Raw genomic sequence first — 21,927 nt, forward strand, 5'->3', positions numbered from 1 at the left:
GGTGAAGTGTTTTTTTGCCCGAAGAGTCGGAGTCTGAATCTAAGATGAATGAGCTAAAGAGCATTTGCAAATTACCAATTGACAAGTAGGTTCAGGTTATGTGATCTTAGTATAATTTTCTATGTTTTGATATTGTGGGAAAATCTGCTGTGTGGTGCCCTTTTTTTTTGTTATTTTGTTTCATATTTTCCTATGCATGTATGCGCTCTTAATTAATTTATTTGTAATAAGTTGTTTTCCTCAAGTCCGATTCTGTTTTCTCGTACTGAAATTCGCCCTTGATTCATAACGTTATAGCGCTTCTATAGATAGTGTATTGTTATATCTAGTGAACGGAATAAATATTATTTATTTGTATCGGTAAATAAATTGTCCGTGTTTGTATCCACTCCGTTGCCCCCACAAAAAATAGCAATACACAGAATTATGCACAAGAAAACTTAAAATGATTTCAGTATAGTTTGACCATATAAATATAAATTTCCAAATTAAGCCCTCACCACTGCCATATCAAACTTGTAAATGTATGGATAGTCATTCTAAAATGCGTATGTATAATTTGACCATTAAATATAAATTTCCCAATTAAGCCCTCACCACTGCCATATCAAACTTGTAAATGTATGGATAGTCATTCTAAAATGCGTATGATGATGGCAACAGAGCAAAAGCATGTTTTTATATTGATGCTACAAGTGGTTGATCAATATATTTTTTCACAAGTCATGCAGAAAGTAAGCCAGGATAATCAAATTATCAAAGAACAGAAGGACATGCATGACTGTCCAGTCCGAATTGAAATACACAGATCCCTCCTTTAATATTCGTGAGGATTCTAATCTGACTGTCCAGATCTAAACAGAATATATTTTTTACCTTCGGTGATATGAATTCCGAAAGACTTTCTTAGTGCTAAGACCTCGGCCCATTTTTTTTTTTTGATAATATTTGACAGAGGCTGTCAAATTAGACCTCGGCCCATTACAACCGTAAATTACTTCTATATAACCGTAAATTGATGCCCCCAAGTTAAAATAAAAGAAATGCATGAAAATCAACTGCAATAAATTACTACTGTCGATCTTATTTAAGATGTCACACCAGTTTACATTGAAATGCGGACTTTATTGACAAAATGCCAAGAAAACACCATCTCAGGCATCTTCTAATCTCACTACAAAAACAGATTATTTATGTTTCCTTCGTAACAAAAAAAATATATAATTGACATCATGAAGTTCACAAAGAGACTATGATTTGGGCTTCTGTGTGATTTTCTCCACTCCTCCCTTGCAATCTTCAATTACTTTCTTTGCCTTCTCACTGACCCCAGCCCAAACCTCGGCACCACGCTTCAAGTTCTCAGCTGCTCGTTCTTTCAAAACAGCAACTAGAGAGAGGATCTTCTCTCTGAGCCTCTCAAAAGCAGCAATTAACTCAACTCTCTTATGTGAAATATTAGCCTTCAACATTTCAATTTTCTCTTTAACCTTCTCCTGAACCGAAACTCCTTTTGTCTCCGTTGGAGAGGTTTCTCCGGCAGAAATCCAAGAGATGCCTGCTGACGTATCGTCTTGGAGTTCTTCGTCTTGAACCACTACTTTAATGCCTCGTTGCTCCCAGTGAGATCTCGCTTCCTCCAAAGCTCGTGCTTGTTCTCTCGCTCTTTTTGCCTCCTCTTCTGCCCATGCTCTGATAAAGCACATAAAAAGAAAAGTAGGGGTGTCAATGGTACCCTTTTATCCATTTACCTAGTCTATATTGTATTTGATAAGACGGGTATGGGTAAGATTATTTTTATTAACTTATCAGGTACAGGTAAGGTAAAGTTTTTTTTTTCGTTAACATAGCGGGTGTATGGGTAAAGACTATTTACTATACGGTAATATCAAAAATAAAATTATATATAGAGAATTATAGATCCATATAATTATATGGGGATGATGCTTGATACAATATAGTTTTATTCATGGCCCATATATATCTATTCAGTGGCACCCTTTTATCTATTTACCCAACCCGTACCATATTCAATTAGACATGTATGGGTAAGGTTTTTTTATTAGCTTATTGGGCACGATCAAGGGTAAAAAAAAATTCTCATTAGCGGATAAGGGCATGAAAATGCTTCCACCCAACCCATTTCCTATCTGTTGACACCCTAAAGAAAAGGGTTAACTCGTAGGTGCATTTGGATGGAGCAAGAATAGCACTAACTCGAGAATAGCATTATTCTTTTGAGCTATTCGATGTTTGGATGGAGCAAGAATAGCACTAACCCACTATATTTGTTTATCTTATATGGGTTAGCTCACTATTCTACTAACCAACCAAAAGTTGGGTTAGCTACTATTCTCAAATTTGAGATTAGCTCTATTCTTGCTCTATTCCTTGTTTTAGGGTTTAGGGTATTGACCCTTTCCTCTCAACTTCCAAGTCATATTTCAGTAATGAAGGGTAAATGTGGACGCAATGAAGGGTATTTCAGAAAAATGTGAACTGGATGCTACCTGGCCATGGCCAAGGCTTTCCTCTCAACTTCCAAATCATATTTAAGCTGTACAATTGATTGGTTCTCATTTTCTATCTCCTGCCTCAGTTTATTGACCCTTTCCCGCTCGAAGGATACCTCCATTTTTTTGCTCATGACTCCCTCCAGTTCCTTCTCCAAATTATGCTTCAATTTCAAAAACACTTCCATTTCAGACTCCACAGCTGCACGACCCATTGCTATTGTATTATCCTGCTCCTCCCTCTCTTCCTTTAATTTTTTCAACTCTAATCTTGCCTCCTCAGCCAATTTCTCAAGCATCTCTACCTTTTCTCTCTCTTTTGCAAGATCATTCTCATATGCTGCATTTAGATCCTTTTCGACTTGAGCAACTAAGGCAGTGTGTGCATTGACAGCTGACTCGGCTAGAGCTTCCGCTTCTATGCGTGCTAATTCTTCATTTACAACCTCATAAGATTCACCAGTAGACAAAGCAATGGCAGCTTGTCCCTTGGTTACAGGCTTACCAGGTTGGAATAATCTGGTGTAACCTATTGAAAATTTGCAGAAAAATATTACAGTGCATTAATTCCTTGTGCAAGACAATGTGCAACAGAAAAACATGAAAGAATGATATTTAGAAGAGTGTACCAAATGCAAGAGCAGTGATGCTCTGTTCACCGGTAGCTAGGTCAGACACCAAAGCAGGCCACGCATCTGGGTTTATTTTATCAATGTCTATGTATCCGGATGCTTTGTAGAAAGCCTGTTTTCATTGTTTACAAAAAAAAAAAATAATTATCTAAGAGCACGCCAAATAATTACAAAAAACATAATTCTCACCGCAAAGTATATTCAAACTGGAGTCTTTTGCATACATTTCTGTCAATTTCTGGCAAGTACCGTTTCTCCAATGCCATCTTCCAACTAACGAGATCTTGTCGTGAAAGGGGGCTGTAAGTGCACTGTTGGTAAGAAAATATCCAAAAATAATAATTAATATTATGAAAGCAATTACCAAATATATACCTTTCCGGAGAAAAAAGGATCTTATCCTTATCTTCATTATCAGTGATACCCAATTCAAGTATTGAAAGCTTACTCGAAAGAAGTCCAGCTTCTGCTAAGCCTATCCCATGCAAATTTAAACAAAAGACCTCAAACAAGAAACTTATATACATACTTGTCAAAAACCTAAAATATAAGGATAGAAAATTTAAGACCTTGAATGCAAGAGAAATCTGGGTCGTCAGGGGTGACATCATCAAAAGCAAGCTCCGTCACATTCTCTATGTACATGGCTGGATACACTTTGGAAACTGTGTTTCTTTGTCAAAATAACAAATTCGGTAATGTTCTTCAACAATCTATTCATTTCAGCCTAAATGTGTTTCAAAATAATAAAAAAAATACCTTGAAAGGGAGCTAGCAGCTACCAACCAACGAGCATATTCACGGCGAGTGCATAATTCACCTGGTTTGGCAGTTCCTTCTATAACCTGATAAATTATTAATTTGCAAAATATGTTTTCAATAAATCTCAAGAATCTTAACAACTGGTTAGACTTCTGTACCAATCATGGTTTATTACCAGCATATACAAGCTGCTTTTAACTTTAGATATACCTTCAGAGCTTGAAGAGCTGCAAAAGCCTGAGATTGGGACTGATCAACAACAGCAGGGACCAGGACATTCCCAGGCGGTACCAGAAGAGGTGCTGATACTAATGATGGTGCCGGGATCCCAGCACGAGAGAAAGACCCCTCAGTCGTTTCAAAATTAACCTTGCTTATCTCAACTTCATCAACCGAGCCCCCTGCCTTTTCTTTATTTATTGACTCAGTCTCTTGCAAAGAATCTACTTCATTAACAGAGTTTACCATCTCTTGCTGATCCAGTGAAACAGCTTCTTTAGAGACTTCCTGTGTTTCTACAACATCGCCTGATTCAAGTATAACAACTTCAGAGGCTACGATTTCAACAGGGAGCAGATCTGCCATTGCAGGTGCATTTAATATCTCCTGTGGATTTACGTCCTCCTCAGGTTGATTAATTTCATTTTTCTCAAAATCAGAAAGGATTGTTTCAGGTGTTGCATCATTAGCATCCAAAATCACTGGTTTATCTTCTTCAATTACAGAGCTGTCAGTAGCATTTAATTCTGTTTCCTGATCTAAAGTGTTCTCTTCCGAAGAATCCAACTTGGTTTCTGAAGAGATGTTTTCAATCTTCTCAGTCTTGTTCTCTAAATCACTGTCAGAGTTTTCTTTGATCGAAATATCTTCCTTAAATTCTTTATTTATCATATCAATTTTAGAATCATCATCCGAATAGATCAAAGCTGTTTGCTCACTGGTCAGTGGTTGCATATGCATTTTTGTTCCTGTATTAAGAAAACAAATTGATTTTAAAAAGTAAAATCAATCAGCGAAAATAATACTTTGAACAATCTGTAAGTACCATTTGCACTTTTCCCAGTGAAAGATAAGGCAGCAAATGCAATAGTAGCAAAAAATAGACCTCCCGCTAGTGCAGCTCCAATAACACCTGAAAGTGGACTACCAAGGAAGTGTATTAGCTTTAAAAAGAGTATGAAAAGTCATCTCATAAAATACCAGCACCTATAATTCGCTACTGTATCCCATGCAAAATACCGGCACCTATAATGCGCTATTATACATGTACAAAATTAGGTAACATGGTGACCCAAGATGTAAATGTTTCCTTTTTATATGTGGCTCTTTCTTGGCATCTCTTATTTAAATTGAGGTTTTATTTTGGAATGAAAGATGAATTAGGGCTTAACATAAGAACCAATCAAATCTGCAATTATAGACTGGCCAAATCAAAGCCATAACATATATCGAATCTAACAAAAGAAAACAACATCTCAGACCGATTAAAGATAGACTTTCAACAGTTTACAGAAGTCCTTTTAAATTAAAAGTCATATGATATAAGTTTACGTTACTGTTACTGTTACTGTTACTGTTACTGTTACTGTTATGTTCAACCTTCCAATTGTACTCAATGCAACATGAACGAACATAAGAATTGAACCATACAAGTCAATTCAGTGCTCTAATCCGCTCACAATTCCAAAATTCAACAAAAATTAAATTAAATCTCAAGCTCACCTGCAAGCTTCCCCTTCTTATCATCATCATCCCCACCGTTGCTGTCAGACCAGCCCGAAAAGGCATCCAAAGGCCCACTCGAATTGCTCCATAATCTCACCTTGATTCCCTCTCCATCGGACGGCCGAGAATGAACAACCACCCGAACCCGCAAATCAGACGGCTGAAATCGCATCTTGAGAAAGAATTTAGCCGATCCCTTGTACCTGAGTCCGGACCGGAGCTGGAGAGAGGTCGGAGAAGAAGGTACGGATAGAGATGCCATTGGTTGGTTGGTAATGGTAGGTAACGGAGCCTAGGGTTTTTCGAAATCGAAATCGAAAGACTAAAAACGGGGAACGGATAGGACAAGGTAGCTCTATAGGACTAACTATGGATGTATGGATGGAGAAAAGGATTGGTGAGGAGAGAAGATTAGTTAATAGCTTGGGAAGTGAAGAGCCAGCCGTATCATGTATGCTGGATTGCTCATACTCATATCATCTTAGGTAACACAAAATCTTCACTTTAGATCTACACCGTTCAATCACAAGATAAAAAACCGATCCGCTTTGAAGGGATCAAGACGATCAGCTCTTCTCATTTCTGGTTTGTAGTTTGTACTGCGGACACTTCCCGATCGATTTCGGAACTAATAATGATGGCACGGAAAATGAAAAGCTCAAGTTACATGCTTCGAGACATCTCATGACTTTATTAAGAGAACACGCATTTTTTTCTCAAAAAATATTATGATTTATTAATTTGTAGCTCAAAAAAAAGATATGTAATTTTGAGATGTAACAAAAATGGTTGTTATCAAGACCAACATAATGTTTCAATAGAATAAAGAACAAGAACAACCGCAAGCTGTGTAACATACTGTCAATTTAAAATTAAGGGAAAATGACAAAAGATAATAGATTATGGATGAGTGAAATAAAAAACTACTTACATGATCATGAAATTTCAATTGATGTAACCAGACATCCAATATGTCGTATCTTATCGCAAGAAGAAATAAGAAGTGTTGAACATATGACCAAATCTAAAATACCACAAAGGCATTTTATTTCTTTTCTTCGACAAACTAACCCCAAGCTTTCTACAATCTCAAAAATCATTTACAATGCAAAAGCAAAAATTCGCAAAATTAATTTTGCGGGTCGTTCAGTCATTGAAGCTCTTTTGGAAGAGCTTTCCCAAGACAGTTTCACGTACGATATTTTAAGTGAATGATGCCATCTCACTCATATATTTTTTGCTCATCCAATGTCGATAAAGTTAACCCAAAACTTTCCTAATATATTTATTATGGATTGTATCTACAAAACAAATATGTACAAAATGCCAGTACTAGATATCATAGGAATTTCAAGTTTCAACCGGTTCAACTAGATACACATGTTTAAAGAGAGATCTTAAACGTCATAAAGAAGTGAGGACTCATGATTGTAGGTCATTTGAGCACAGGAAGATTTCATTGGAACGAGGTGTGTACCAGCTATGATTGGTATCATGGTAATAGATGAGATAGCTTACCCAGCTCGGACCTTTGACATGGCACCCTACCCATCACTTGGCTACTATGATTTAAAGTTTAGAGAAATATTGAAACTCAATCACCATGGCCACCGCAGAGACATCAAACATATGTTGCATTTAGTTTTAATTTACTTCAATATTTGCAACTCTATTGCTCTCATCTAAAATTTTACTTTGGGTTAAGCATTTCATCAAACACCTTAAATGCACTAATTTATTAAAAAAAAATCAACTCAAAACTTCAAGCCTTTCAAATGTTTTACAAATTCGAATTTAATGATTACATTAGACTAATTATAGTAATTGATCTTGGTGATTCTTTTGTGATTTCGTTTCAACTCAAGTCAAGTCTTGATTGAGCCACCGTGCAATACATGAGAATAGATAACAAAAAAAAAAGATTGAAAGAGAAATTCAAATTGGAACCAGAGAGGAAATTAAAGGAAAAAAGGGGAAAGGAGTGCCAAATTGTAAGTTCTTTCCAAATTAGTGAGAGAAGAAAATGCAAGGAAAATGAATGAACTTAGAAAAATGAGCAAAATATGCATGTTTTGTAAAAGTTGTTTTATAAAAATTCGGCCAGTTAAATAGGTTTTAAGCGATCAAGTTGCTTAAACGGTCTATAAATAGAATTGAACCAGACAAGTGACCGGTTCTGGGTTTTTTCAGTTTAACTAGTGGTCTGGTCCGGTTCTGATAATACTAGGATACATAATCTATCGAGCCCATATATAATAAAACAACAAATACGAGACTCGTGGACCTAAACAAAATCTAACCCTAGCTAATCAAGCTGCATGGCCATCGAGAACAACTCCTGACATCTCCTGCCGTGGATCGCCAGACTCTATACCTAAAACCCACGAAACAACTTGTGGGTGAGTGACAAATCACCAAGTATGTAACTCGGAATTATCCCCTCAGGGATCCTCTATGGTTAAAGCACTTTTATTTATAATTTGCGTACAGCTATGATTATAATTAAATATGCACATGTATGAATCTATCTCAATATCTAATGAAAAAAACACTTTTAATCAATGTCATGATGCAGTTATTCTAATATGCCAACATGCGGAATAAACTCAAAATAAAAATACAATGGCGGATAATAATCAAAGCGGAGTCCAGTACCAAAGCACTGTGTGTACAAATATAATAATACTACGGAATAAGTAAATCACCCTGTGCCATGCTAATAGGATCAAAAGACCCGGTATGATATAATCCAAGTACTTTGATCAGAGGCAGAATGATACACATTGCTTAAATGACATCAAACATTGCCCACAAGATAATAGCACACTAGCAGATGGTTATATCTTAAATTTCGTGTTTTATCTCGCCTAAATGATTCTTCAACCAAACATATAAAATATGAGAAATCATACAATGCAAGTCGTAAAATAAGTTAATCTCATCCCTCATGAGCAGGAGAGAACTCTAATGTCCGGCCAAACCAATAGGATCAAGGGCTCGAGTCCGACCCTATGCATCAAGGCTTGAGTCCGGCCTTATGCACCACATCACAAATCCACAAGACTTGAGTCCAGCCTTTGGAATTCCGCTCTAGGCAATGTAGCTCCTAATGTAGGGGAGAATCACTCCCGAATTATTTCGTGCCACAGGGGTCGAGTCCGGCCCACACATAATGGTAAAATGATCGAAAAATAAATATAATCAAAGTTTATACATATAATATAAGTATAAACTTTCCTATACTACAAGACTATGTTCCGTCCCTTATCAATGGTTGTCGGGCCGTCCCGGATCCTATACTACAAGACGGAACGAAGTCACTCGGCCTCTGCTCAGCTCTCACCAATGCATATGTATGTCTATATAATAATATATTGTCTTCTACGAGAAGAAGACAATCTAATAACCTAATATTCTAATAATATATATATATCGTCGATCCAAACCGTTAGATGTGATCTCTACAATAAAATGTGCTTGGAGACCAAATTTTACATTTTTCGGAATTTTTTTACTATTTATTAAGATGGGTACAAAATCCAATGGTATGAATTTGACTAGTTTTTGTACCCATCTTAATAAATATTAAAAAAATTCCAAAAAATGTAAAATTTGGTCTCCAATCACATTTTATTGTAGAGATCACATCTAACGATTTGGACTTTGAAAATGTAAAAAATGCTTGTTGTAACTCAAAATTGTTGTAACTTGATCCCTCATATATATATATATATATATATAGGGATAGGCTATTATACATTGCAATGCACAGAGGGGTCTGTGCATTGCATTGTCAGCCGTTGGATCGTTGTTAAGATTCGTGCAATGCTGATAGATCTGATTTTAAAATTTGTCGCTGGATTTTAAAATTTTCGGAAATGGAGGGTCCATTTCACAAACCCTTCCCACCCGGTCCCTTCTTTCTCTCTTGCGCGGAAAAGGAAAAGGCGACACCCTAGGCGATCCGGCGGCGATTTCTTCTTCCTCCACGCGACCTCACCCCAGCCCCGACCCTAGACACGGCAGAGAGCTCCGACCCCCAGCCCCGATCCTCATCCTCTCTATCTCTCTGTCGGACCTGACCTCACCCTCAGCCGCACTGACCAGACTTAGAGGCGACAGCCTAGGCGATCCAGTGGCGACATCCTAGGCGATCCAGCGGCGACATCCTAGGCGCTCCTCCAGTGACTCTCCTCTCCTGTCTGCGCCAACACTAGCCCCGACACTCTCCTCTCCCCATTGTCAGATGCCCACACCAGTGACACCGTCCCCTCCTCTCCTGTATGTATAGGTAAATCTAGTGATCTATAATTTTTTTGTTGTTTTATAAAATTTGTTGTTTCATGGTAACCCTAGATTGAAACTAGAGATATGATCTTAACTGGATTTTAGTAATGCTGAATTTAGTTGTTGGATTTAGTAACTCCAGCACCCCCAAATTTAGTAATGCTGGATTTTAGTTGCTATAAAATTTGCTGCAATATTAATTAGTTGATCATTATTACTACATATTTGGTTGTTTGGTTGTCAGATTTATGCCTTAAAGGAGGGTAATTTAGTTATTATGATATGATCATAATATATGCATGCCTTGTAATATGCATCTATTATTTTTTTGTTGTTGATTTAAGTTGTTTAATAGTATTGAAAACCATAGCAAACCGTTCTCCCCTGACTTGTACATGCCTTGGTATTAAATCTCATGTTGAAGAACAAATTGTGAAACTAAAAATCGAAAGATTATTCTTCAATTGTGATCTAAAGTTGCACTGTACAATTGTGATCCAACCACATGGCAATTATTTTATTTGTAACTTCTATTATATCTTAAAAAAAAGTTTTATCTTATTTTATGTTTTTTTTTGTGTGTAGGCTGATTTTGATCCAATTAGATGGATTGATCGTTCATTAATTCGATTGTGCTCCAAATTTGGCGATTATTAGAAGGAGAACCCTTCGTCTTTCACCTTATCTCCTAGATATATTTTTACAAAAGCCAAATGTGTTGGGTGCAATGAAGTATTTCCATTGACCATTGTTTTTAGCAGTGAAACAAGATAGCAAATGGCACCGGAAGGAAACTTTATTTTCTGATATCAGAAGCAATGAATGGACTAATGAAGCAAGGTTTAAGGTCCTTTTCCCAGAGAAAGGGAAACGAAAGGTTTAAGGTCCTTTTCCCAGATGCAGGCATACAATATTTCCCTTTCATTATTTTTGTTTTTTTGATTGTAATTTGCTTAATATTTAATGAAGCAAGCAGACATATTTTTCTCAAAAAAGGAAAGAAGATGAAGTGGGTGCTGGCATTTTTTTTTGTATCATGTTGTTTGTTATGTTATGTAATGCACTGGAACAATGAAATTGTTTGTGAATTGTGGAAAGCAATCACTAGTACAAAAATCCCCTTCACCGACCCTTCATCACCGACTGTTTTAACTGAAGCATCAGTGTTGCTACCCCTACACTGACCATTTAATTAAATAACAGTCAGTATTATTTCTCAACACTGCCGCTTGAAAAGCAGTCAGTGTTTATTCTCAACACCGACGGTTTTTACAAAAAACAGTCAGTGTTGGTTGTCAACACTGACGGTTTTTAAAGCGTCAGTGTTGGCCACCAACACTGACTGTTTTTCAAGCGTCAGTAATTGTATTCAACAGTGACGCTTTAAAAACCGTCAGTGTTGATAACCAACACTGACTGTTTTTTATAAAACCGTCGGTGTTGCTAGTCAACAGTGACGCTCTAAAAACCGTCAGTGTTGGTAACCAACACTGACGGTTTTTAGAGCGTCACTGTTGACTAGCAACACTGATTGTTGTAAAACCGTCAGTGTTAGTAAATTTACTGACTGTTTTTTGGGAGGCGTCAGTGTTGGGTATTTACTGACTGTTTTGTTACGGAACCGTCAGTGATTTTATTTCGCTTATAAGCTATCCTCTTCCCTGTATAACTAGGTCAGCTGCTTGTAAATTTTATTTCGCTCTTCGCCTCCTTTCTGCTTAGCCTCAGCCTCCTTTCAGCTCTCTCTCTTCGCCTCCTTTCAGCTCTCTCTCTCCGCCTCCTTTTCCGCTTAGCCTCGGTCCATTGTTCTGACCTACCTCACCCCGCTCAGCCGCACTTCCCTCTTCTCTGATCGCGTCCTCTTTCTCCGGTCCCTCCTAACGCCGTAGATTCATCTCCTCTAAACTGCGATATAACTCGGTAAGATTTGCTCTTTTTAGCTCTGCAACTGAGTTTTTTTTTACTTTACGTATGATATTTGTGCTACCCATGTTTGGAATTTTGTGAATTCTGGGAATCTTCATTCTTTCCTCAACTTGGAAAATTTCGGACCTGCTGCAAAATTGGTTCTGTAAATTGTTGGACAGTACTCATCTATCAAAATTATACAAAAAATCAGAACCACTCTGATGCAAGACAGTACGTAGTTATTAAAAGTATTCAATTATAAGTATTCAATTACATGCTTAGTCCGCCCCTGCTATAGTCTGGTAAGGGTCATATGTTTTTAATTCATACACAAATAGGATCTTGATATAATATTCTTTGCTTAGCCGTACTCTCTGATTTGACTTCTCAAGTCCTTAGTTACAATATAATATGGTTTTCTTTGCCTAAGTTGGTGCTTGGTCAACTTACTAAACAATTATTTTTGCAAAGAACTACATGGAAATTTTGTGAACCTACTCAGCATTAGTTAATCCAACCATTTATAAAGTAATATTTTCAACTACCTACTGAGCATTAGTTTCTTGGACATTTCGAAAGCATCATATAGGAAATTTTCTACATTCTTAGTTAATCCAACCCTTTCACTGTCCCAATTAGCTTAATTTGCTATGCATGTTTCTATTAGCTTAATTTGCATAAAATTATTCTAATGTTGTATTTATATTTATTGCAGAAAAAAATTGAATTCACGCCGAAGGGAAAGGCAACAGTTGCAATTGATCTATATTTATTGAAAATACTAAGTGAAGATATTCTTATGTAACGCTAGTTAATATTATGGCAACAGTTGCAATTTCTATATTTGTTGAAAATTATTCTTATGCAACGCTAGTTAATTGAAAATACTAAGTGAACATGCATATTTTATTTTATTCTATGTACATATTTTTTTTAGTTATTACTAAGATAACTGATTTCCTCATTTTTTTTTTAGTTATTTATCTATGTGCATATTTTTTTTTAGGTATTCCAATCAAGTTATCTTAAGTCATATATTATTTTATTCTTTATCTTTATGGAAAATAAATCCTAATTAGATTATTTAAATCTATGAGAGACAATTATTTGATCAGGTTTTCGTCTTTATCGAACAATTAATAAAAAACAAAATGAACATGCATGTCAGCTTTATTAACTCTTAAGCAATTAATTAGCCAGATATAAAAAATCCCTTCACCGACCCTTAACCACCGACTGTTTTCACCGAAGCGTCAGTGTAGCACACTCCTACACCGACGCTTTTATTAAATAACAGTCAGTGTTGTTTTTCAACACTGACGCTTGAAAAAACAGTCAGTGCTGGTTATCAACACCGACGGTTTTTAAAGCGTCAGTGTTGACACCTAACACTGACGCTTTAAAAACCGTCGGTGTTGATAATCAACGCTGACGCTTGAAAAAACAGTCAGTGCTAGTTATCAACACCGACGGTTTTTAAAGCGTCAGTGTTAGGTATCAACACTGACGCTTTAAAAACCGTCGGTGTTGATAATCAGCACCGACTGTTTATTTTAAAGCCGTCAGTGTTATCCATTTACTGACTGTTTTGTTGTGAACCGTCAGTGATTTTATTTCCCATTTAAAAATAAATAGAAAGTTTGATAGAGTTAAAATTGTGAATTTCATTTCCCGGGTAGCTTGACGCGAAGCATTTCCCCTTATAATTTTGATTTCCCTCTTCGTAAACCAAAAACCTATCTGCCTTGCTATCTCTCTCCCGCCTCAGACTCCCTTGCCCCGAGCACAAAGCTCTCCGCCTTCGCCTTGCTGTCTCTCCGAGCTCAAACCCTACCCCGGCCGCCTCAGCCTCCGTCGCCCCAAGCACAAGCCCTACCCCGCCTCAGCCTCCGTCGGGGATTTCAACCCTTGCTCTCAGTCTCCGTCGCCCCGAGCTCAAACCCTACCCCGCCTCAGCCTCCGTCGGGGATTTCAACCCTTGCTCTCAGCCTCCGTCGCCCCGAGCTCAAACCCTACCCCGCCTCAGCCTCCCTCGCCCCAAGCACAAACCCTACCCCTACCCCGCCTCAGCCTACCCCGGCTCCAGCTTCCGATAACAGTGAAGGAGGCAAAAGGGAAAGAAGGAGATCACTTCGAACCCCCAACAAATATCGACTGGAGGGCACTTGCAGAAATAAGGTTAGAAGTTCTTAAAAGATCACCTAGTTTTACATGTAAGTATGTGCAAAGAGACCACGAAAGGGAAATTGAAGGGTGGGATTTCCTGGAAGATTACAGTTTATTCCATAGCAACAATTAGATGTTTTACAATTGTTTGAACATGATTTACAAACCAAAAATGGCTGGCTGCCAGCAAGCATCCAGTGAGCAACTGTCGCCGGTAGGGGTATATACTCATCGTTTATGATAACTCTTGAACTTGTTGTTTCTAGCAGTGAATTTTCTGGTGTCAAAAGCAGAAATCAGGATTTTTTTTTTCAGATTAACCCTTATGTGATCTTATGACACTATGCATTCGGCTGGGGCAGATTTGCAAATAACAGAGGCAGAACTAATGTCTGGAACAGAATTGAGGAATTCTCTCCTCTTGTCAGACAATGCTTCGAATTCTGAACTTTTAATATAGTATATTTCTAAGACTGTAATAAATAGGTAATGTTCACTTGCTTTGTGTTTTGTACAAGTACAGAGTGGTGGTACCAGCCTTTTTTTTGTCTATGCTTGTTGTGATAATTGAGATTTTCAGAGAGGAGATGTCCTTTTCGATAAGGAGTTAGAGCTCTGAGGCGATAACAATGGCGATTAAGGCGATAATAGAGAGTTAGAGAAAAATCAAGAAAATAAACACAAAAAGTGAAAGACAAAAGCAAAATGTCTCTCAGAAAGGCCCGCCAGATAAATAAAGCCCGAGCTCATTTCTCCTCTCTCATGGAGCATGGCCCAATGGCCCCAATCGATTCTTTCAAATCCAAATTGCTTTTGGTTCCCCTTTGGCAACCCAAACAACCTGAGTTTCGCTCCAAGGAGACGAGATTTTCGTTGCTCCGCACTAAAATAGACGATATCAAGCGCAGATCTACGCCATCTCATCCCGTTTGCCTGAAGTGTGGCGATCGAGGACATTTAGCAAAATTCTGTCGCAACGCCTTGCTTTGTTTTTTGTGTAACAAAACAGGCCATACGAGCAGCGCTTGTCAGTCAATCTCGTCGATCCCGTTTCAACTTCCTACTCACCCACCCCAGTTGGCTACTGAGACAGCCATGGCGCCATTCGCGACTCGTCGAGGCGCGCCACGAGCGAGATATCAACCGTTTGGTACTCGTCTGCCGCCGAGACCACCTCAAAATCGACCGCCTGGACAACCACCGCCCTCACATGCACCTCCACACTTCTCGGCGCAGGCCGATCCTCCATCACAGCCTCCGATGGCGCAGGTTATGCCAGATCGGCCGATTACTAGACCTCCACCCCCTACTCAGCGACCGGTAGTTGATCCGACCCCTCCGGTCGTCCCTGAGCCCGATCCTGCTCCACGGGCCGTGCATCCTCCGATTTTGATGTTTCACTCTTCACCAGAGTCGGAGGCGATCAACAGGGAACTCCAACTGAGTTTCTTGCTTGATGACATTGCTGCGTGGGGGCCGGAAAAAGTGGAAAGAGTACTCCGTACCTCCTATCCCCCATTCAAGTGGAAGGTAGCTGTATTCGATGAATTCATTTATGTGATACAAACGCCTTCTGAGGAATGGCTTTCGGCAGCTACTCGAAAACGATGGTTGCGAATGGAAGATGTCCAGTTCCCCATAGTCCGATGGGATCCCGCCTACAACACTGGTAAGCGTCTAACATCAATTTGGTTGCGTTTGCATGGATTTCCGTATGACTTGTGGACTTGGGATGACTTTAGCCGAGTCGTCAGCCCATATGGCGCAGTGGTTCTAGAGCTTGATCCTGGTACCAGATTTCGGTATGACTACCGGTTCTCCAGAATTCGGATCGGCATTGGAGATCCCACTGCGTTACCCCGATTTCACAACCTCACTCACAGGTCTCCTACTGGTTTTGTCTCTACTTCTGACATAGAGTTTGAAATAGAGACAACTAATACAGAGAGTGTCAACTCATGGCGAGGGAGAATCAATGGCAGACCATACCCTAATGGCACCCATTTTGGAGTCACTCCATCTTCCCCAACAGAACCTCCTAGACCTACCTCTCCTGTTAGACCTCCCACCCAGATGAACATAGACCCCCCACCCTCCCGACCACCCTCCTCTAATCTGATGCCCCCCAATTCCACTCAAACAATGCCTCAACAAACAGCCCCGGGGAATCCCAGAGCAACATCAGCTCCCCCGGTTAACAGAGTCCCTGTTCATACCCCCTCTCTTCGATCTCCTATCCCACATAGGAGAGGAAGAGGCATTCACATCTCTGATAGCCCCTCTCAACCAGTCCTTGGTGCTTCTCCCCCCAATGGAAAAGGGAAAGCTCCACTTACCAAGTGTAGGCCTGATGAACCTTTTAACCATGATTATGATTCAGATGACTCGGATGAAGACTCTTTTCAAAGGGCTCTTTGCGCCATTACCAACATGGCATATGGCATTGGCCCGTCTGGTAATGATGCCAATAATACTCCCCAACCTCCTCCACCCTCCAAACCTCAGATTTCCCCACCTCTTGACACAGATTCTGTCCCCACCTCATGTCTTGCTCTGCCCACACTGGCACCCACCCCAGTCACTCCAATGGCTGGAGAGAATCCCATCCCTCACTCTTGTAATTCGGACAGCGAGCCTATAGCCACCATAGTGGACAGGTTACTGGATGACGTACCTCGCATGGTTCGAGCCGCCAAACTGCAATCACGGAAACTCAAATCACAACAGAAAAAACACAGTGGCAAAAACCATCCCTCAGCCAAAAAAGTCAGATTCTCTTCTCCCCCATCTACTAGAAAACCTCCATCTAGAAGCCCACCACCTCGCAAACCATCTAAGCAAATGCCCACCAAATCTCCCTCTGTGACCACCAATCATCAGCCTCGTTCACCGACCAAAAAATGTTGCTCAGCTTCCTCTCTTCCCCCTCCCACTCCAGCTGTAGTTGACATCTCGGATACCTCTACCGAATATACCATGGCAGATGATCCCGTACTCCCTCATGAATGGAGGTATAATAAAGCAATACCTAGGAGAAGCTTTCGCTTTCAAGTACAACACACACACACGCCTATACTGAAAAGGGCACAGAAACGAAAGGCATCTGGTTCTGCTAGGCACACAGGTGATCCTTTACTTTCACACTTTCCATATCACAGATTTACTATTCCTCAAATAGAGCAGTTATTCAATGTCTATCATATTAAAATAGGTAATACTGAGCAAGATAAGACATGTATTATTTCAGCCATACAGTCCATGGATAGGAATTCTTTTGAGTTATTACTCACTACTTTAGGATATAAGGGGACTAACAGTACTCATAGTACTCACATACAAATACATCATGTGTCAGGGATTCATCATGTAGATCCTAGTCTAGTTACCAACAGAGTAGATGAAGGTTTTATATGAAAATCCTCAATTGGAATATTAGGGGTATGAATTCCCCACGAAAATGACAGGCCTTAGTTGATTACATTAGTAAACACCACATAGATATCGTAGCCATACAAGAAACTAAGAAAGAAATTTTTAGTAATAGAATTCTTAGATCATTATCTGAGAAAATTGATACTTGGGTTTATCTTCCTTCCATAGGGAAATCGGGTGGAATTTTATTTGGTGTAGATAGCTCTAAGATAGATATAATTTCTCATTCCTTACATAAATTCTGTTTGGATATTCATCTAGTCAACAAGATCGATCAAACAGAATGGCAATACACTGTAGTTTATGGCCCAGTTATTCGCCAACTCACAAAGGAACTTTGGGACGAACTAGATACTATTCGGCAAGGGATACATAAGTATTGGGTAATTAGTGGAGACTTTAATGTCATTAGGTCACGCCATGAGAAATCGGGTACTAGTTATGATGTTAAAATCAGCAAAATGTTCAATAATTTTATTAATAAACATGCTTTAGTAGAACATAAACTGCACTCTCGAAAATTTACATGGTCCAATGGTAATAATTATGCCCTGCTGGATAGGTTTTTCACTACCTTAGATTGGGACCAAAAATACCCTTTAAGTATAGTTTCTGACTTAGGCAAAAATGGCTCGGATCATTGTCCTCTCGTAATGCAAGTGTTGGCAGATACACAATCCACACATTCTCACTTTAGAATCGACCCATTGTGGTTTGAACAAGAAGAATTATGCCGCTTAGTCACTAAGTGGTGGAATGAAACTCCTTTACAAGGGAGTGACTTAGCCCATAGTTGGCGTATCAAATTAGGCATCATGCGACGAAAAATTAGGGGTTGGTCCAAAAATTTTTATGGCCACAAAAAGAAAGAAAAATTCCAACTACTGGATAGGATTAATTCATTGGATATATTGAAAGAACAGAGAGACCTATTTCCACATGAAGTAGAGGAATGGAATCATCTTAAAAATAGGTTAGAAAATATATATCTAGAGGAAGAGATTTATTGGAAACAACGATCTAAGCAAAAAATGGTTAGAAGAGGGGGATCAAAATACTAAGTATTTTCATATTATCGCTAATCATAGGAAGAAGAAAAATTCCATTCACACTTTAGACATTAATGGAGCTCCCACCCAATCTATAGCTGATATCAAAAACCATATATGGCAATACTATAAGGATATTTTAGGAACTGCAGGTCATAAATATGCATCCTTACACCCTAATTTTTGGGATCCACAAGACCTGATTACTCCTCAGGAAAATCTTCTTTTAGAGGCTCCTTTTTCTATAACAGAAATCCAACAAGCTTTGTTTGACTGTGAGCCATCTGGAGCTCCAGGTCCAGATGGATTTCCTTTTAAATTCTATCAGCATTTTTGGGATGTAGTTAAACCAGATATATTACAACTTTGCATGCATTTCTATGACAATAAACTACGACTAGACAAATTGAATAAATCTATCATCTGTCTTATCCCTAAGGAACAAAATGCTCTCACTATTAATAAATACAGACCAATCAGTTTAGTTAACTGCATTTTTAAACTTTTGTCCAAAATTTTGACTCTTAGACTAGGATCTGTAATGTCTAGAATCATAGATGAAAGTCAAGCTGCTTTCCTGCCTAATAGGTATATTCTCGATAATGTGCTCCTTAGTCAGGAAATTATCCATTATAGTAAGAATACTAAACAGTCTGGGGTAGTCCTCAAAATTGACTTTGAGAAGGCCTATGACAAAATGCATTGGGACTATCTCCTTGAAGTGATGTCCAGTAGAGGGTTTGGTAACCGATGGTTAGAATGGATTAGACATTGGTTAGTGAGTTCACAATCTTGTATTAGTATTAATGGGGATCTGACCCCTTATTTCTTTTGCAAACGGGGAGTCAGACAAGGCGACCCCCTTTCCCCATTTCTTTACATATTAGCTGCAGATGTGCTTAGTAAAAATTTTAACAAAGGGAAACATGCCCAAGTCATTAAGGGATTAGGACCTCCATATTTTCAAAACACCAATATTACTAACTGCCATTATGCAGATGATACCATACTCTTTTTAGAAGCTAATGCTGAAGTAGTTCAAGCTGCTTGGTGGGCTATGAAAGCCTTTGAAGCAGTTTCAGGGATAAGAATCAATCTTGATAAGACCGAAATGTATGCCATTAATACTGAACACTTAGATATCTTAGCTCAAACTTTTCAGTGTAAGACTGCACAATTCCCTATCAAATATTTAGGTCTTCCCCTTCATGACAGGAAACTTAGAGTATTGGACTGGAATTTTCTCATCGATAAAATTTCTAAAAAATTACAACACTGGAAAGGGCAACTATTATCAATTGGAGGGAGAGTTACTATGCTCAATGCTGTTATTTCCTCTATACCACTCTATGCCCTTTCTCTTTTCAAGGTTCCTATCACAGTCTTGAAAGAAATTGACAAACTTCGATGTCGGTTTCTATGGCAGGGGTCTGGAACCTCTAGGAAAAAGTTTGCATTATTGAAATGGTCACAAGTTTGTTTAGACAAAACGTATGGAGGTATGGGCATCCTAGATTTGAGGGATATGAACACCTCTCTCTTAGTTAAATGGTGGTGGAAATTGCATGATCCACAGTATCATAGCTTATGGAAAACACTACTTCTTTATCTATACAATCCTAACTCTAAATATTCCCGTAAATCTCCTTTCTGGCATGCATTACTAGCTTTACATACACTAGGATCTGGTAGTACACGCTTCACTCCTGGTTTACACTCAACAATTAGCTTTTGGGATGATATCTGGTTTGATACATGCTCCTTAGCCACCAGATACCCCCAACTCTACAATGCTTGTATTACTAAACATATTTCTTTTGCATAGGTTATTTTCTCACAGGGGCACAGGGTGAAATTCTATGAGGTTTTAACTGGCATATGTTTACAAGAATGGAATCAAATTTTATTTCTCTTAAGTCAACTCTCTTTCACCCATGATTTTGACAAATTAGCTTGGAGATGGGACCACACCGGACGCTTTACTGTTAAATCTCTCTACCTTTTCCTCAATCATAGAGGGGTCCTGGTTAATAATCCTCTGCTCTGGTGGAACCTCCCAATTCCACCTAAGATCAAGATTTTCATGTGGTTAACTTTTAAAAACAGGATCCTGACGAGGGTTAATCTTAGAAAACGGGGCTGGGAAGGGAATGTTACATGTGCCTTCTGCTCACAACCGGAAACTACCAACCATCTTTTTCTTAATTGTCAATTAGTATCTCAAATTCTCTTTTGGTTAGGGAAACATCCCTTACAATGTTCCCATTGGCATGATATGGAAGAGGTTTTTAATTTCGCCATCACTTTACCTCCTTTAGAAAAAACAGCTTTCTTGATCGTGTTTAGTGCCACATGTTGGACTGTTTGGAAGCATAGAAACGAGGTTTGTTTTAATAATGTTCAACCTAAAACAGCTAGATCTTTGATATATCTAATAATCTCTTTGGTACTGTATTGGACAGGTCACAAAAAGACCAAGGCCAAAACACGACGGGAGGCAACAACATGGCTACCTGATGAGGAGATCTTGGAGTGCATCCCTCTTCGGGTGATTTTCCCAGGAGAAGGTGAAGCCATTTCCCTTCAGCTCGAGAGTGAAGACTCTGCTCACGGGAGTTTCACCACTAGCTAGAATAAATTAGATATCTAGCGGATTAGTGTGACAAGCAGGAACTTTTAAATGGAGAAGATGATGCCATATCCTTCCAGCTAGTAGAAGACTTCTCTTCTGACTGCCGATTTATCTTTAGTGCTCTTTTGTTTTGACAAACTTACCAGAGTTACATATGATGGTGTTTTGAGATGATTCCTGGCGGCAACTTGTTGGTATTGCCAGGATTTGATGCAGTGATATTAGTTTAGTCTTCTGTTGCAAAAAGCTTTAGGGGATATGACTCTGTAATAGAGAGTATCGGGACTCTCTGGGCTTTATGCCTGAACAGTAACTGTGTGTTTCGTTTTGTTATTAAATGAAACTGGGCTGCAGCCTTTTTAACCAAAAAAAAAAAAATTGAGATTTTCATATTCCCAAGGGAATCCTGTTAGAAGTAGAACCTACCGATATCCTCAAGGCACAAGAGTCAGGTTCATGGTATTATTGGTACTAACATGGATAATTAGAGAAGACAAGAATTAATTGCTCTTTTGTATGGAATTGGGCATCTAATCAATTGTTCGTTTTACAAAGCGGGGCTCATTCTGTTAACGGTAAAAAGGTCATGTAGCTAGGTTGAAATAATAGAAATAAAAAAGAAGGTTCACCATAAATGAGATATTTAGCAAATGAGTAGAGCTCAGTCAGTCATGCATTGCAATGCTTTTTTTTTATCAAGCACACAGTACTCTTTTTCTATCTTGTTTAATTTTATATATTGATTTTGATAGTTGAGCGATTATTGATATCATTTCATATTTAAATAGAATAAGAAAAAAAAAGTTTTCTACATATATAAA

General features: G+C 38.6%; 1 protein-coding gene across 2 annotated transcripts; it reads right to left on the minus strand.

The window, feature by feature from the left end:
- Positions 1-1,054: 1,054 nt before the first annotated feature.
- On the minus strand, positions 1,055-6,070 carry LOC144558772 (uncharacterized). 2 transcript variants are annotated; one of them, XM_078307644.1, is made up of 10 exons: positions 5,630-6,070; positions 4,953-5,039; positions 4,118-4,875; positions 3,905-3,990; positions 3,715-3,818; positions 3,521-3,620; positions 3,370-3,445; positions 3,143-3,257; positions 2,511-3,042; positions 1,055-1,692 (listed from the first exon to the last, which is right to left on the minus strand). In XM_078307644.1, the coding sequence occupies exons 1-10, from the start codon at positions 5,892-5,894 to the stop codon at positions 1,251-1,253; spliced, it is 2,565 nt and encodes an 854-aa protein (XP_078163770.1). In that variant the 5' UTR covers positions 5,895-6,070; the 3' UTR covers positions 1,055-1,250. The 2 variants fall into 2 exon arrangements, with proteins under 2 accessions (XP_078163770.1, XP_078163771.1); XM_078307645.1 differs by having other exon boundaries at positions 4,953-5,050; positions 5,630-6,042.
- Between the last annotated feature and the right edge of the window lie 15,857 nt (positions 6,071-21,927).

This window comes from Carex rostrata, chromosome 8, assembly GCF_964058835.1.
Source record: "Carex rostrata chromosome 8, lpCarRost1.2, whole genome shotgun sequence".
NCBI lineage: Eukaryota > Viridiplantae > Streptophyta > Magnoliopsida > Poales > Cyperaceae > Carex > Carex rostrata.

Excerpts from the sequence above, each read along its gene's own strand:
- LOC144558772 (XM_078307644.1), bottom strand. The coding sequence starts at position 5,894 with ATGGCATCTCTATCCGTACCTTCTTCTCCGACCTCTCTCCAGCTCCGG. Across the intron at positions 3,621-3,714 it reads AGATTTCTCTTGCATTCAAG|GCTTAGCAGAAGCTGGACTT; the intron begins GTCTTAAATTTT and ends TGCATGGGATAG. Across the intron at positions 1,693-2,510 it reads AAAGCCTTGGCCATGGCCAG|AGCATGGGCAGAAGAGGAGG; the intron begins GTAGCATCCAGT and ends GTGCTTTATCAG.